Raw genomic sequence first — 17,306 nt, forward strand, 5'->3', positions numbered from 1 at the left:
TAACCTTCTGAATGACACGCATTTTCATCTGAAACTGGAACTAAAGACCATTCAAACCTGTGTGTCTTGAGCACAAATGGATTGTGACGTTCCATAGGGTCAGATCAGCAGCTGGGAGGATGCTTCGGCCCTTTATTATCTGCTCACCTCTTAGATTTAAAAACAAATTTAAAACGGAGCTAGAAGTTACGTGAATCAGAACTGTGGAATCATTAAGGTTGGAGGAGATCACTAAGATCATCGAGTCCAACTGTCAACCTGTCCTCACCATGCCCACTAACTGTGTCCAAACACAGCAGGTGAGAGCAGTTTATTGCTGATTCATAAAGCTCTGTGTGCTGCCTGCAAGACCTGGGCAGTGACAGACAGGTAGGTGGCTTTATGCTCAAAGCCTGGAAGAGCAAACCCACCCATCATAACAAATAGCACATGATTTCATTGCTTAGCTTTTTAAGAATCTAAACTGAATTCTACACTTTAATTAAAATCAGCCTTCTGCTCAGTAGCAGCTTGGTGAGGAATGGCAATAATAGGGAAACAGTCTGCATACAGAGAGCTCCTGCAGGTGACTGCACTGCACGTGTCCTGGGTCTACTTCAGTATTTACATGGCTTGGATGTAACAAGCAATGCCAGTTTTCCAAGCTGTTAGCTTACTGAGAAGCTATCATATCTCTGTCTTTAGAGGCAAAGTATTTTCCTTCTTTGTTTTTCTAGTCTTGCACAAAAACTGTTTCATCTTCAGTATATCACCCACCAGCAACTTGGGAAGGTTTTGGACAGCTTGACGAGATTGTACTTTTGGAGATAATAAGTACCATCAAAAGAGGGACAGGATGGTCTGAGTAGAAAGTCTGCACAGAGAAGGCAGCCGTGCTATTGGAAACAAACTATGGGAAAACAGTCATCTGAATCAGTTTGCAACAGTGACATTTTTTTTTTAGCTCAGGTTTGGTAGCATTTTTAGCTGAAAGATTACAGTTGTTCAGTTACGGGAAAAAGGCACCTTGGCACAGTGCTTATCTGTTCTGCTTGGACTTCAGAAACAAGTTGTGCTGCTTTTTCTAAAGGAATGACAGGCTGTGCAGAAGGCAGTGCTTCTATTCTGCTTCACTTTGTGCAGCGTGGTGCGTTTTCCAGTCTGAATTTCTCATGTGCTGATGATTTCAGTCGTTGCAACTGAACAACTTTGTCTGAATAAAAGATCATTTTGTTTAAAAATGATTGTTTTGTGACTGCAGTCATAAACTGGGATTCCAAGTGATCACAGAATGACAGAATGGCCTGGGTTGCAAAGGAGCACAGCGCTCATCCAGCTCCAAGCTCTGCTGTGTGCAGGTCGCCAACCAGCAGCCCAGGCTGCCCAGAGCCACATCCAGCCTGGCCTTGAATGCCTGCAGGGATGGGGCATCCACAGCCTCCTTGGGCAACCTGTGCCAGTGCCTCACCACCCTCTGGCTCAAAAACTTCCTCCTCACATCCAACCCAAACCTCCCCTGTCTCACTTTAAAACCATTCCCCTTGTCCTATCCAAGAGCTGGGCCAGTCTGAAGCAGACTGTGTGGAATCCTATAGCTAAGAGTATTTATGAAGTCAACAGTCTTTGTAAATAAATTGTGTCGTGTTTTCCTTAAACTCCTACCAGGTCTATTGGGAAAATGGAGCTCAGATCAAATCCCCTCATGATAAGGAAATCATAAAATGCATAGAGGAGTGCGTTGAACCGTGGAATGGCTCCTGGAACGAGAACCTTGTAGACACCAGTCCTCTTAGGCAGGATCCTCTGAAGAAAATCTGTGACTCTTATATGGAGGATCTGAAAAAGATCTGCTACCACAGGTGTAGTATGGAATGAAGTGTGCTTAAATGATGTTTTTAAGTCTTTGTGGTTGACAGAAGCTGAGCCCTCTGCTCTGCCGCAAGCATCACTGCCTGCCTGAGGCTGTTGTCCTGTCCTCCTCCTGCTGGGAGGAATCTTCAGTCTCCATTCTGCCTCACCCCATCCCTTCCCTGATGTGTCATTACATTAAATGGTCGTCTTCTTTAGGCCTGAACCCTACTTAAGGACAGTAAAGCACCCAACTTCAGGCACAAGTGTGGTCACTGCCTTGGAACACGAGGCTACAATAGCTCACCCTGATGTGAACAGTTTTATTTAATGCTGAAAGGATTCTGAAGAAAATGCAGTGATTCAGAGTGAAGGTGCATGAAGTGGAACGGGATGGATAAGTTTAAATGTTAGCTGGGACAGAGGTGAGTAAAAGGAGGAGGAGGAGGATGAGATAGAGCTGGAGTAAGATCCTCAGGATGGTGGAAGGAGTTTGATGCAGAAAAGGATGGTTCATCCTTGAGGGATTTTCAGCCAGCTCAGCAGTAGGTAAATATCTTGCATTAAGGGATGAGAAACTCAAAAGCAGCAGTTTCTAGCAAAACTAACTTTTTCACTGAAATTATTGTAGAAACGAGCCAAATAGGATCAAGTGTCACTGCCTTTTCTTTAGTTTGTGCTTTCCAACATAAAAGTAGTCTTGAAAAGTAACTGCAGCCTTACTGAATTTCTTCTTTCCTTATCAGGGAGCTAAACATGCAGACAAATCTGAAGTTTGTTCACACCTCATTTCATGGAGTTGGACATGACTACGTGCAATGGGCTTTCAAGGCATTTGGCTTTCAACCTCCCATTCCTGTACCTGAACAGAAAGATCCAGATCCAGATTTCTCTACTGTCAAATGCCCAAATCCTGAAGAAGGAGAATCTGTGCTGGTATTTCATTTTCTGCTCTGTCTCATTTATGTGTTCTTGTGGACAGTCCTTCATTTAAAGGATAATTTATCCTTTTAATTTTAATTTATCCTAATTTAATTTTAATCCTCATTTAAAGGATATCAGATACTCTGATGAAAAACAAATTGGGGAGGGCACAGAGAGTAGCAGGCTTTGAGCTGTGTTAAACTCATCAGCCATCTGTATGAGATCTTGGGGTTATTTTTGCATGTAATGTGTAACTTAAGAGCAAGAATGCATTTACAGAATCGCAGAATGGCCAGGGTTGGAAGGGACCTCAAGGATCACAAAGTTCCAACCCCCCACCAATGCAGGGCCACCAACCTCCCCATCTCACAGCAGCCCAGGCTGCCCAGGGCCCCATCCAACCTGGCCTCCAACACCTCCAGGGATGGACGGGGCATCACAGCCTCTCTGGGCAGCTGTTCCAGCACCTCACCATTCTCTCTCTAAACAACTTCCCCCTGACATCCAACCTCCATCTGCCCTCCCTCAACTTCAAACCATTTCCCCTTGTCCTGATTTTGGTTCTGTGATTTGGTTCCCTTTATTTGATTCTGTGATTTTTTCCCCTCCCTCTTCTCCCACCAGGAATTGTCACTGAGGCTTGCAGAGAGGGAAAATGCTAAAGTAGTCGTGGCCACTGATCCTGATGCAGACAGACTGGCAGTGGCAGAGCAGCAGAAGTAAGTAAGGGGACCTTCTGTTTTATTTCTTCATGGTAGAATAAATAGAATAGGTTGTGAAAATTGCTGTGCCCCAAAGACATGCACCTTAAAGGCACACCTTCCTGTTGTGACTTAGCTCTGTGGGTATTTTTATAGAATGATAGAATCATAGAATGGCCTGGATTGCACAGGAGCACAGCGCTCATCCAGTTCCAACCCCCTGCTTTGTCCAAGGTCACCAAGCAGCAGCCCAGGCTGCCCAGAGCCACATCCAGCCTGGCCTTGAATGCCTGCAGGGATGGGGCATCCACAGCCTCCTTGGGCAACCTGTGCCAATGCCTCACCACCCTGACATCTACTTTTTTCTCATAGACTAGGCAAATAAATACTGCCTTGGGAGAGCTAGCTGTTGTGGTGTCTTGTTTTTTGCTTCCTGTCTTCTTTATATTGAGTAGAAATCATTTTTCTTCCACTAACAGGCCAAAATTCTGCTAATTGTGTAAGTAGTAATTTCTGTTGTTCAGGCAGTGCCTGACTGCAATGTGTAGACCGTAGAGATTGCTATACTGATAAATTGTAAGCTCCTAAGCTACTGGGAAGTTGATACTAAGGTAACTAAATGGGTACCTTTGCTTGCTGGCAGAATGCAGTGGGCTTGTAAATCATTGAGATGTGAGTCCTCTTGCTAGGGTGGCTTTGTATAGAGCAGCTTGTCAGTAGTGTGCTCAGACTCCTGTTGTTGCAGTGACTGCAGAAAATGTCTCCCCCTGCCTGAATCTTCCTGGGAAACCTGAAAGAGCTCTTTTCTATGCTGTCTGCAGTGGCTGCTGGAAGGTGTTCACTGGCAACGAGATGGCGGCGTTGTTTGGTTGGTGGATGTTTTCTCGCTGGAAGGAAAATTGCTCCAAAGATGCTGATGTGAAGAATGTTTACATGCTTGCGACCACGGTTTCCTCGAAAATTTTGAGAGCAATTGCACTTAAAGAAGGATTCAACTTTGAAGTAAGCCAGGGCTTTTACTGATGTCATCTTGCAGAGGAAAACCTGATCGTAGAATCATAGAATCACAGAATGCCTTGGGTTGGAAGGGACCTCAAGGATCACGAAGCTCCAACCCCCCCACCCCACAGGCAGGGCCACCAACCTCCACATTTCATAGCAGCCCAGGCTGCCCAGGGCCCCATCCAATTTTTTCCCCCTGTTCAAATTAATTTTGCAGTAGTCCTTACCAGGAAGTAGCCTATTAAAGCAAGCAGATCATAGAATTATAGAACCATGGAATGGCCTGGGTTGCAAAGGAGCACAGCGCTCATCCAGCTCCAAGCCCTGCTGTGTGCAGGTCGCCAACCAGCAGCCCAGGCTGCCCAGAGCCACATCCAGCCTGGCCTTGAATGCCTGCAGGGATGGGGCATCCACAGCCTCCTTGGGCAACCTGTGCCAGTGCCTCACCACCCTCTGGCTCAAAAACTTCCTCCTCATCTCCAACCCAAACCTCCCCTGTCTCACTTTAAAACCATTCCCCAAGTTCAGGTTGTAACAGAGGAGCTCTTCCATTAAGATCTTTCACGTTCCATTATTGAAAATTTGCCTGGAAAATAGGTAGGAATTTATAGAAGTCTGTGGTCTCTCTGAAAGTTTCCCCTCTCTGTGCTTTCCTTTTCTCTAAGAACAGCTGCTAAAATGTTGACTGCCTCTGTTTGATTCATAGAATCATAGAGTCACTAAGGTTGGAAAAGACCTCCAAGATCATCCACCCAACTGTAAAGAACACAGGCAGCACTTTTCCCTCCCATCACCCAACACCACTGCTTATAATGTCTGTAACATTTCCTTTCTGTGATTGGCTCATCACATAAGCACGACAAGAAGAAAGATCTCTTATCTCAGGGAGAACCAGAGTCTCTCAAGCACACTTAATTCTTCAACTCCACGTTCAGGTCCATTGCAGTACTCATCTGACACTTTGCCTTAGATTCATATGCTGTGCAGAATCCCAGACTTGTCTAATGATTGTCTTTACCACCTCTGTTCTGTTGATCAATTAATGAATTAGAAATTCAGGAAAATGATGTCAAGAAAAGCATTCTTTAGCTTCATTGTGTTGACTCTGCGTCAGCCTTCCCCATTGACCCTAAAATCCTGAATCCATCACCTTTTCTTTTTCCCCTCTCACATTTTCAATCTGATGCCTCCTTTTTGTTCTGAACCCCCATGTTCTGACACACAGGGTTCCAATTCCAGGAAAAGTCCTGGAGGTGGAAAGAGGAGCAGCTGCACTTTATTGCTCGACTTGAAATTAAGTGGTGGAGAATTGGAATGCAATGCAATCTGTTTTATTTTTCCTATTTCAGGAAACACTCCCCGGCTTCAAATGGATTGGAAGCAGAGTGAAAGATCTCCTAGATAATGGGAAAGAAGTTCTTTTTGCCTTTGAAGAGTCTATTGGTATGTCTTGGGTATCACTTTTGACTGTTGGGAGCTGTGCAGGGGGAATGTATCTAAAAAGTGTGGTCTTGGTTGCTGAACTGCTGTTGTTTCACCTGATGAAACCTTCACTCAGCCTGTTAGCTGAGGTTAAGCTGGATCTGTTCTTAAGCAATGTAATGTCTTATGAGTCCTCTCTGGGAGAGCTCAGTGGTCCAAGGGCTTGCTGCATTACACCAACATAGCAGGTCCTTCAGGAGCCCAGCAATGCCCTCTGGTAAAATAAAACCTAAGAGACTACTTTATACCAGCAGCCAAAGAGAAATAGCTGCCTCATGTGAATAGAATCATAGAATCCTTTGAGTTGGAAGGGACCTTTAAAGGTCATCTAGTGCTGCTGACATAGCCTGGAGTGCTCTGTTGGCCTTGACAGTCTTGCTAACACCACCCACTGGTATGGAACTGTGCAGTGAATGTTTCAGCTATAGGAATTCTCTGCTTCTGCAAGATGAGGAGCAGCTTTTTAGGATACCATATTCATACCCAGTGTAGCATTTGAAAATGAAGCCCTTACTGAAGAGCATTTATGCCCATACCAATTGCCTGCCATATTCATAGAATTCAAGAAGGTTCTAACTGTGAGGAATGAAGATCTTGCTGATGAATCCCTTCAGAAAGAAGGCAGCTTGGCAGTACTGTGGAGCACTGTACTGTCTGTTACCAAGTCTGTATCAGTATCAGTTCTTTTGATTCCTATTGCTGTGCTTGCACAGAACAAGCAGCTGATACATTGAGTGCTGTGCCATGAAAGATCCCCTCAGAGAAGAGATGTTACCAGACTGGAATGAATTGATGATAGCACGTGCCTTTCTATCACTGTGACCCCTAAGTTAGCTAGGTTGCATGGAAGGGAGCACTGTGTAATTTGAAGGACAGCATGGATATGTCAACCAGTTTTCATTTCCCTGGAAGAGGAGTAAAACTTCACCCATGTAAATCAGTGTAATAGTGTGCCAGTTTTGTATTCCACAATCGTTTTGTTATCTCTAGGCTTCATGTGTGGCACCTCAGTGTTGGATAAAGATGGTGTGAGTGCAGCTGTGGTCATAGCTGAGATGGCAGCCTACCTGGAAACCAAGAACCTGTCTCTAGCACAGAAACTCATAGAGGTGTATGAAACGTAAGTTGCCTTTTTCATTCGTATTTTGGACAAAGCTGTAACAGGGGAGGTGCAGGCTGGACTTCAGAAAAAGAATTCTTTACAGGGTGGGTGGCTGAACATTGGAACAGGCTTCCTAGAGGGGTGATTGATGCCTTGTGCCTGTCAGTGTGCAGGAGGCATTTGGTCATAGAATCATAGAATCACCAAGGTTGGAAAAGACCTCAAAGCTCATCCAGTCCAACCGTTCACCTATTCCCAATAGCTCCCACTAAACCATGTCCCTCAGTACAACATCCAGCCTTTCCTTGAACACCCCCAGGCTCGGTGACTCCACCACCTCCCTGGGCATCCATTCCAGTGCCTGACCACCCTTTCTGAACAGTAATACTTCCTCATGTCCAGCCTGAATCTCCCCTGCCGTAGCTTGAAGCCATTCCCTCTGCTCCTATCACTGATGACATGAGAGCAGGGGCCGACCCCCAGCTCACTGCAGCCTCCCTTCAGGAAGTTATAGAGAGCAATGAGGTCTCCCCTGAGCTCCTCTTCTCCAGGCTGAACATTCCCAGCTCCTTCAGCCTCTCCTCATCAGCCCTGTGTTCCAGACCCCTCACCAGCTTTGTTGCCCTCCTTTGAACACGTTCCAGGGCCTCAATATCTTTCTTGCAGTGAGGGGCCCAAAACTGGACACAGTACTCGAGGTGTGGCCTCACCAGTGCTGAGTATAGGGGAAAAAGCACCTCTCTGCTCCTGCTTGCAACTCTGTTTCTGATGCAAGCCAGGATGCCATTGGCCTTCTTGGCCACCTGGGCACACTGTTGGCTCATGTTCAGCCGAGCATCAATCAATACCCCCAGGTCCATTTCCTCTACACAGTCCTGCAGCCACACCGCCCCAAGCCTGCAGCGTCGCCTGGGGTTGTTGTAGCTGAAGTGCAGGACCCGGCATTTGGCCTTGTTGAAACTCATCCCATTGGCTTCAGCCCAGCTCTCCAGCCTGTCCAGGTCCCTCTGTAGGGCCTCGCTACCCCCAAGTCAGTACACTTATCAATATACTCTGACTTATCTGCCTACCCCTAAAGTGGCTGATGAGCACTGTAGGTTGCTTCCAACTGAACTATTCTGTCCTGTTCTAAACCTCTGGCTTTTATTACTCTGGAGCTGAAACCCTTCCTGAAACCCTGAATTTAAAAAGAGCTGCGAGATGTTTTGACTAATGCAATAAAATTGACTTCGGACTCCAAAGATTTGCTTATAAATATATGTTCCACAGCTATGAGAACTGTATTATTTTCCCATTGTTCCTTTTTTTTTTCCCAGACAGACTTCCTTTAGATACCAAATGTGCAGAAAACTTCTTAATGTTTTAACTGAAAAGACTCATCTCCTTGTAGGTACGGATATCACATATCAAAAACTTCCTATTTCTTGTGCTATGATCCTCCAACCATCAAGAGGATATTCGAGAGGCTTCGGAACTTTGATGGCCCTCAGTCTTATCCCAAGTTCTGTGGTGACTACAACATATTGCACGTACGAGACATTACCACTGGCTATGACAGCAGCCAGCCCAATAAGAAGTCGGTGAGTTACGAAGCATTTTGCAGGAGGGCTCCTCTTTTTGAAGAGATTGAAAGTCGAATACACCAACAGCTATGCAGGAAGGTGTACTATGGCATCTTAGATGGCAGTGTAATTAATGCAGTCTACTAAGATGGCTTAATTGGGGAGAAAAATACTTCAGTGTGAAATGACTTTGCTGTTGTTTTACCTTTTTCCTATCGAATCATAGCATGGCCTGGGTTGCAAAGGAGCACAGTGCTTATCCAGCTCCAACCCCCTGCTGTGTGCAGGTCACCAACCAGCAGCCCAGGCTGCCCAGAGCCACATCCAGCCTGGCCTTGAATGCCTGCAGGGATGGGGCATCCACGATGAACTTTATTAGCTGGGGTGACTTTGGTGCTCCTGCAACTTTTCTGCCATCTAGCAGGTTTCCAGAACTTGGAATGTCCATGGGAGTAAAAAACAGTCCAGTTATCCTAAAATACTGCTCCAGAGGGTAGTTCTATCTGTTAGGCTGCAATGACTTGTTCTAGCTTATTGCCCTGGCTGCTGGATATACAGGACATGCTTATTTAGCTCTGTAAATATTGGTTGTTCTATTTAAACACAAACCAAAGCAACGTATTTGTGTGAGTTGGGCCTCCCGTAATCATCTTGTCTTGTTGATGTAGGTGCTGCCTGTGAGTAAAAGCAGTCAGATGATCACCTTCACGTTTCAGAATGGTTGTGTTGCCACCCTTCGGACGAGTGGGACAGAGCCAAAGATCAAATACTACGCAGAGATGTGCGCTCTGCCCGAGCAGAGGTCAGTAGCAGCTCTGTGTGCAGACATCACAGCATCCTTGGGCTGAAAGGGCAGCGCTGAGGCATCATTCCTTCATGGAAATGGATTCCTTTGCTGCCTCCTCAGGGACCTGAGCCACCCCTCACTGCTCCAGCCTGTTAGACTGCCTGGAGCGTTGCAGTTCCTGCTCACATGAGATCCTCTCTGCAGTGGATAAGGCAGAGAACTGAGTTTTAAGCATCTGCTGCTCTAGGAGGGTTCATTTATTAACCTAATTGCTCATTTTTTTGTAAGCTAAAATGTAATGAAGTTGTGCTGCCGCTGGCAAGCATGCTCAAATCCAGGTGGATTCCTACTGTATTTAGGAATCTGCTGTGGTGCTCCAAGGTACTTGATAGTAATTAGATGTCTGTCTCCTCTTTATAGCCACCTGGGATCAGCTTCTTCCAGTTAAGAAACATTAAATATATCTATATATGTAAAGAAAACACGGGGGTATGTTTAGAGGGTTGAAGTGCAGATGAGGAGCTTAGGTTCTCAGTCTAAGATGCAGCAGAGAACTGAAAACAGCACAAAAGGGGCCTTTGAATCAGCACTGTTAGGAATTGAGGATGAATTTATTTCTCACTGCTTGTTTTGGTCAGATTCAGGCAGGCAATGGATAACAGAGGCTTGACTCCATTAAAATGAGTGTGTGAGTGGAGACAAAAGTCTGTGCCTACACAGGATGCTGAATTTTCTCTTAAATGCTGATTATTGCTCGATGGATTTCTCACACAGGCACAGCCCATCTATTGAATTGTCTTTTAAGACTGTCCTGAGTTGAGCAGGGAATAACAGCAGGTCAGAGAAGGGTTGGAGTTCTCCACTCCAGTTTTCTGAATGGCAGCAATTACCAGAAGCTCCTGTTTATTGGGTAGAAGCTTGTTGGTTGTCTGCTCTAGGAATACATAGTGTATTTGTGGGCATGGAAATTCTCCATTCAGCTTCCATGAACCTGAAAGTAAGCAAGGTACCCTCTGATGAAAAGTAGGATCTGGTTGAGACAATCAGCAAGGAAGAAGTAAAGAAATACTGCCCTTAACTTAAGCTTAACACATGTGAGAGTTGGAGTACTTAAGAGAATAGCACTTGAGATGCTTTGATGCATCATTTGGGCTTTTGCTGTTCATTCTGGTAGGTCAGCAAAAACACAGTGACCTTTTCATTGCAATAATACCACTGGTTAACAGCAATTATGATCTAGAACACAAAACTGCACTTTCAAGCTTCCCTGGTTCAAAGCACAAAATGCTCTGCAGCTGCTTCACAACACACTCCTTTCTGTAATAGCCTTGCAGGTATTTCTTTGAGTTTCAGCTTACTGATTATTCTTAAAGGCTGAGCATAGGGAAAGCCAGTTCTGTTGCAGCAGCTTGAGGTGTGTTTTTTAAAAGGAAAGGTGACCTGAGGGGCAGTGCTGTGTAACAGGCTCCATACATGAGCAAAGCAGAAGGAAATAACAATCCTGCTTTGCCTCTTTGAACACTGAGTTCCTCTTCCTCCAATGAGACATCAGGGTAGGAAAGGGGGAATGCATCTTTAAAGGAGCATGGCAGTGCAACCCTCCTAAACTGCAGTTTAGTTAAAATACCCTTGAAGGACAGCTGGACTCTGTGTAGAGAAGAGCATAGAGGGTATCTGCCTCTTCTATTCGGAGCAATTCTGACTTTTTTCAGCAGTGTATAACCCATGTTTTGCCAGTCTTGCATCGTTTTTGTAGCCATTCATTCTAGAACCACGATTGACCTCTAGTGGCCATTTTTTCCCCCTGTTCAAATTAATTTTGCAGTAGTCCTTACCAGGAAGTAGCCTATTAAAGCAAGCAGATCATACAATTATAGAACCACGGAATGGCCTGGGTTGCAAAGGAGCACAGCGCTCATCCAGCTCCAAGCCCTGCTGTGTGCAGGTCGCCAAGCAGCAGCCCAGGCTGCCCAGAGCCACATCCAGCCTGGCCTTGAATGCCTGCAGGGATGGGGCATCCACAGCCTCCTTGGGCAACCTGTGCCAGTGCCTCACCACCCTCTGCCTCCAAAACTTCCTCCTCACATCCAACCCAAACCTCCCCTGTCTCACCTTAAAGCCATTCCCCCTTGTCCTGTCACCATCCACCCTCACAAACAGCCGTTCCCCTCCTGTTTAAGCCTATCCTGTTTAAGCCTCTCCTCCTGTTTATCCGCTCCCTTCAAGCAGTGGAAGGCCACAATGAGGTCTCCCTGCAGTCTTCTCTTCTCCAAGCTAAACAAGCCCAGTTCCCTCAACCTTTCCTCATAGGAGAGCTGCTCCAGCCCTCTGATCATCTCAGTGGCCTCCTCTGGGCCCATGAATAGGAAATACAACAAAGCAAATCACACAGCATCACAGAATGGGTTGGGTTGGAAAGAACCTCAAGGATCACGAAGCTCCAACCCCCCACCAATGCAGGGCCACCAACCTCCCCATTTCACAGCAGCCCAGGCTGCCCAGGGCCCCATCCAACCTGGCCTTGAACACCTCCAGGGATGGACGGGGCATCACAGCCTCTCTGGGCAGCTGTTCCAGCACCTCACCACTCTCTCTCTAAGGAACTTCCCCCTGACATCCAACCTCCAGCTGCCCTCCCTCAACTCCAAACCATTTCCCCTTGTCCTGCTGCCATCTCCCCTTTCACAGAGCTGACTCCCCTCCTGTCTGCAGGCTCCCTTGAGGCACTGCAGGCTGCACTGAGGTCACCCCGCAGCTTCTCTTCTCCATGCTGAACAAGCCCAGCTCCCTCAGCCTGTCTTTGCAGGGAGGTGCTGCAGCCCTCTGCTCATCTTCATGGCTCCTCTGGACCCTCCCCAACAGCTCCCTGTCTTTCTTGTCCTGGGGGCTCCAGCCCTGGACGCAGTGCTGCAGATGGGGCCTCACAAGAGCAGAGCAGAGAGGGACAATCCCCTCCCAATGGAGAGGGAAGCCAGTATTTGTCACATGCTGAAGCATCCTCATATTGTTGAACTGCTGCAGGCGTACAGCTCAGATGAAATGCTTTGTATGCAGCAAATCCATCGCCCTCAGCTCTTGCTTTTCATTTGGTTATTTTTCGAGTCCTGGTGTTCCTCAGACCTCTGACATCTCTCTGTTCTCTTCCAGTGACAGATCTGTGCTGGAAGAAGAGCGTCAGAAGCTCGTGGAAGCTCTGATTGAGAACTTTCTCGAGCCTGATAAGAATGGACTCATCTGGCGTTCGGCTTAGCTGTCCTGCAGCTGGTGTTGGAAGGAGCCACTGCGCTGCACCGCATCCAACCGAGGAACCAAGAACAGAACTCTGTTTACTGTGTGCCTGTGTGTGTGTGTTGAAACAAGCAGCTACGTTTTTATTGTGTTCAGAAGCAGCGTTCTTTTGTCAGTTGAGATAAGCAGAGAAGGGTGGAATGTACTGCCTGGAATTTGCCCTGTAATTTCCCCTTCTTTTGACCAAAGGCTCGCTGACCTTCACGGCGTCAACAAACTGCCACAGCAGGGTTAAAACAGTTGGTCTGTGGCCCTCTTGTCTTAAACTGCTTTCAGGTATCCAGGACAGCTTGGTTGGAAGTGATCACCCCGAGCTGACAAAAAGCTCTGCTTCTTCGTAGCTGTTGTGTGTGTGTTGGTGGTGGTGTTCCAGCTCTTACTTCCCAAATCCATTCAAGTAGAGTTCAGTGCTTTGCATACCTGGTTGAGGCAAGTTGCTCCAATTGGACATTTTCCACTTATTTTGTATCCTTCTCTTGTTGGAGGTGCTCTCTGTGCGTTGTTTCTTTCCTGTGTGTATCTCCAAACACTTGCTGGGGTGCGAAACAATAGTGGCAACACAAGCAGTCTGGTTTTTGGGTTATTCAGTAGGAAGCCTTCCTGGAGCTTCCAAAAGGACAGAGACCCATTGGTTAAACTGCCTATTCTGACTGCTGTGGGCTTTATAACCCCTTCTTGTCCCACAGCTCTGAAGGGACTGAAGTTATTTTTTTTTTACTAAAGGTTTCAGCAATTTAATACCTTTGTATGAAAACACCACCTGGGGACTTGTTTGGTTGTGATGGCTTGAAGTCATGCTGTCTAATGAGGGAAACAAAACAAAACGGGGGGAAAGAAAGGAAAGGTGAGATGCAGACACTCTCTATTATTGCTCTCTTTTACTAACTCGTATTATTGGTCATATCTGATAAACTCATTTCTGTTAGAACAGGAGTTTGCCAGTACTGTTGCTCTTTTTAGGTGGATTTTTAGCAACCTCATGTTATGAGTTTCCTATCTTGGCTCGAGCAGAAAGCAATCCTGCTCATCACTTCTTTTCTGACAGATGCTGATTCAGGAAAGTGTACATTTCCCCCAGTTCTGAAGTTACAGCAACACGTTCAGGAGGAATTGGGTGTTGATGATTGAGGATCAAAATGAAGTCAAGCCGTCTTCTGGACGTCTATCCACTCACTTCACAGCAACTAAACAAGAGGAACAGATAAACCCAGGCACTCAGGTTCTGTACTGAAGGTTATGTGAGGGGAACCCAAGAGGCACTGAGCTTAAAGGTGTTGTTTTGCCACTGTTGTTGACCACCCCGTTTGCCCTCCACCCATCGTGCCCTTTTTGTGGCTTCGTGTGCATCGCATCCAAAGGGCTCTGAGGGGCTCTGGGTGTCTGCATCTGTGCATTGTGGGGTGTTGGTGCCCACAGCAGCTTTGCACTATGGTGAGGGTGTGAATGTACGTGTGCTGCAGAAGGTCTGTGTCGCACAAATGTTTTGGTAACCACCCCTATTTATTTATTTGTTATTTTAAGGGAAAACAGTTTCCAAATGGTTCCGCAACCGAGTGAAGTGTATCTAATGCCAAAAAGTTGGGTTGTTTCTTTTTCCCCTTCTTGATTGTAGACGTGGCTGATGTGATGAGAACGGGTTGAGACCTTTATCCTGGGAGTGTACTCATTGCTCTGTGCAGCTCTGGGGAGGTGTCATAGGTGTGATGGCACATCCTCACTGCAGGGCTCAGCTCTGGGTCCTGCCCTGACCCGAAGGAGCTCTGCCTTCGGGCAGCACACTCTGATTTGGACTTGAGCACCTCCTGGCAGTTCAGATGAGGGCAGCTCACTCGTGGTTGTATCAGCATCAGCATCCTTAGCAGCTGGGTGCTGCTCGTGGTGTGAATGCCTGTAGTGAACATACAGCACCAGGAGCGCAGTGCCTGGGATTCCGCTCGTCTGTAGGTGTTGAGCAGTAAGCTGTAGATGTAGAAGTGCTTCTGGAATGACAGGCACAACATACTGAATGTATTTTAAGGGTATCATTACTATTGCTGTTTGTAAACTGCTGCTACCATTGTTTTCCTGTACCATGTTGAACCGTTGGATGTATTTATACCGTTCCGCTTGAGGAACTCTCTCTCCTCCCTGTCCCCTCATTGCTCCGACTGTGAAGGACTGTAACTCTCCCATTGCGTTGCCCTGTGGCTGTGTCAGAGTTTGTTGGACTTGTGCACCATCTCCTTTCAGCTCTTGGCTATTCTTTGCTGCCTTCCAGGCAAGAACAAAAGCTTTCCAGACTCGAGCAGGAAGCTCTGATTGAACAAATGCATTCTGATTATTGTTTACGAGGCTTCCAGTTACAGTGCACCTTTTGCAAAGCTGCAGCCATCAGCTTGACCTGCAATCCAGCTGCCCGTGGTTTGTGTTCGTAGCATTTAGGAGGGCTTATTTTTGTCTTTTCTCTTTCTGCTGCGACAGACTCAATCTCTATCTCACTTGGATACATGGCAGAACTTTATTTCCAGGGTCTCGGAGGGGATCTGTGTAAGAAAGGAGACTTGCCAGGCAGAGTTTGGTGTCTGTGTGATAGAGCTTGCAGCCAGCTGTTTTATTCTAGTTGTGATGCAGCATCCAGTCCGTGATTTACATAGCTTCAGGTGGTATTTGTGTCTCCCTGCAACTCTAGAGGATGCTTCTTACCGTGGCGTGAGTGAAGCAAAGGAAGGAGCGTGCCTGACGTGGCAGGGTTGTTCTGGAAGCCCAAGTGCAGCTCTCACTGCAGCTGCACAGCCCTGCTGTGTTTGTGGGCCCCTCTGCTTCCCCTGCCCTTCCTGCAGCATGGACTCCAGCAGCAGAGAGCAGTGCAGGAGCTGCAGTCCTGTCTGTGCAGGTCTCCTGATGCCCTCGGTGCCTCAAGGGGGAAATCCTTGCTTGCATCATTCACACGGGAAACAATTAAAATGCAGTATTTTTCAGTTTCAGACATTGAGGTGATGTGCAGCACTTGGTAAGCACTCCAGAATTCACGCTCCCTGCTCCAGAAGGTGCTCAGTAGCACCTTGTGCCCCTCTTTGGCTCCTGAGGGTTTCAGTTTGGTTTAGGAAAGGGACTGTTTGCATTGTGAGCCCAGGATTCAAGTCTGGATGGCGGGTTGCTGCCTTTGCCTCCTCAGAGTGGCTTTGTATGCAGGGAGGGAAGCAGTCAGTCTTATCACCACTCTTATCTGGAGCCCCGGTGAGTTCTGCATCTGTGCTCTCTTTATCCAGTGTCTGTTCTGTACAATTATGGCATATGACCGAGTGAGAATTTGCACTTTTCTGAAGTATTTCTGTGTGTATTGCTACGTGGATTTAGCTGAATGAAGTGTTACAAATAATAAACTGTTCTCTTGGTAGTTGCAACCCTTTGCGTTTGGTCAGTGTTTCTCAGCTGAGCTTTCTTGCCTCCAAAAAGAGCTGCTCTTTGCCTCGGCGCAGGGGGGATATGGGCTGAGAGGTGTGGGTTTGAGGGGAAGGGATGCACTCCCGAATTGCTGAGCAGCACAGAGGGGGTGGGAAGTCCCTGCAAGTGGATTTCCAGCTGCAGTTGGGTTCCTGTTCCCCACAGCCCCGCAAAAGCAGCGTTTTCTAAAGCTGATCCAGTGTTTCCGAAAGCTTCATCCTTGTGCTGTGAACTCAGGAGGAAGAGAATTGATGTCAGATTGCTACCTGAGGCAGAGGAGGGAGCAGCAACCCAAGGGCTCTCCGGTGAGTGACACGAAAGGAGAAGTTTCCTGTAGGTCATGCTTTTAAACAGGCTGAGGTGGATGGTTGGGGCTGTGGAGCAGATGGACAGAAGCCACCACACATCCAGGAGGGTTCCTGCATCCTCCAGGCATGGCTGTGCATTTCATCCTCAGCACCAATCCACGCTTTCTTCTCCTGTCTGGACCGTCATCCTTCCATCTACCCACTCTCTGCATTATGCCCTGTGCCACTCTGACAGCACGATATTTGCTTTGCAGGAAGAGATTCCAGCATCCCCTGCAGCTCTCTGGGTGCAGAGGTGGGGTTCTACATGGGCAGGGGGCGAAGGGAGCAGCAGAAGGGGCCAGGACAGGGACAGCAAGAGGGAACTGAATCCATTTCCACCCAGCTGCAATAGCAGGAGCGGGCGCTGGGTGTCCCCACCTACCCGTAGCCGGGTCCTTGGGATGCAGGGACAGCAGGGCTGGCTGGGTTTGGGGAGAAGAGAGGGCTTTGCTGATATTACCTCCTCCAAATCATTCTCCTCCAGTATTCTCATCTCCAGATCCTCAGTCTCCTCCAGGAGCAGCAGCATCCCTAAGTCTCAGCCCCATTCCTGAGAGCACGCGTGGGGTTTGGGAGGATCAGAGCATCGTGTGGGGACACACTGAGGCTGGTGAGTTCCAGCAGCGCCTGGATTCACATTCACACCTTGGCAGTGTAAATGTTAATTGAGTAACCTAATTAATGACCAGCGTGCCAGCTGACATGTCTCTCTATGGGCTGACACCCGTCTCCCTAAGCCTGTGTTCTGTGGTTTTGTTCCCCTGTCACCATGGAAGGGGACACAGGTGCTGCTGTGGCTGGGATTCACATATCCTCATGGTCCAAGGCAAGGAGAACCTCAGCATAGTCAATGAAACA

General features: G+C 47.3%; 1 protein-coding gene across 1 annotated transcript in view; it reads left to right on the plus strand.

Moving 5' to 3' along the window:
- PGM2L1 (phosphoglucomutase 2 like 1) overlaps positions 1–12,637 on the plus strand; it is a gene marked incomplete at both ends in the record, with an annotated part of 35,217 nt that extends 22,580 nt beyond the window's left edge. Inside the window, 9 exons of the mRNA XM_079549817.1 lie at positions 1,645–1,838; positions 2,574–2,763; positions 3,376–3,470; positions 4,274–4,454; positions 5,804–5,897; positions 6,927–7,056; positions 8,429–8,618; positions 9,269–9,402; positions 12,535–12,637. Of these exons, the coding sequence (XP_079405943.1) occupies positions 1,645–1,838; positions 2,574–2,763; positions 3,376–3,470; positions 4,274–4,454; positions 5,804–5,897; positions 6,927–7,056; positions 8,429–8,618; positions 9,269–9,402; positions 12,535–12,637 (1,311 nt within the window). The remainder of the gene's footprint in view (positions 1–1,644; positions 1,839–2,573; positions 2,764–3,375; positions 3,471–4,273; positions 4,455–5,803; positions 5,898–6,926; positions 7,057–8,428; positions 8,619–9,268; positions 9,403–12,534) is intronic.
- Between the last annotated feature and the right edge of the window lie 4,669 nt (positions 12,638–17,306).

The sequence above is a fragment of the Tetrao urogallus genome (genome assembly GCF_951394365.1).
Source record: "Tetrao urogallus genome assembly, chromosome: 1".
NCBI lineage: Eukaryota > Metazoa > Chordata > Aves > Galliformes > Phasianidae > Tetrao > Tetrao urogallus.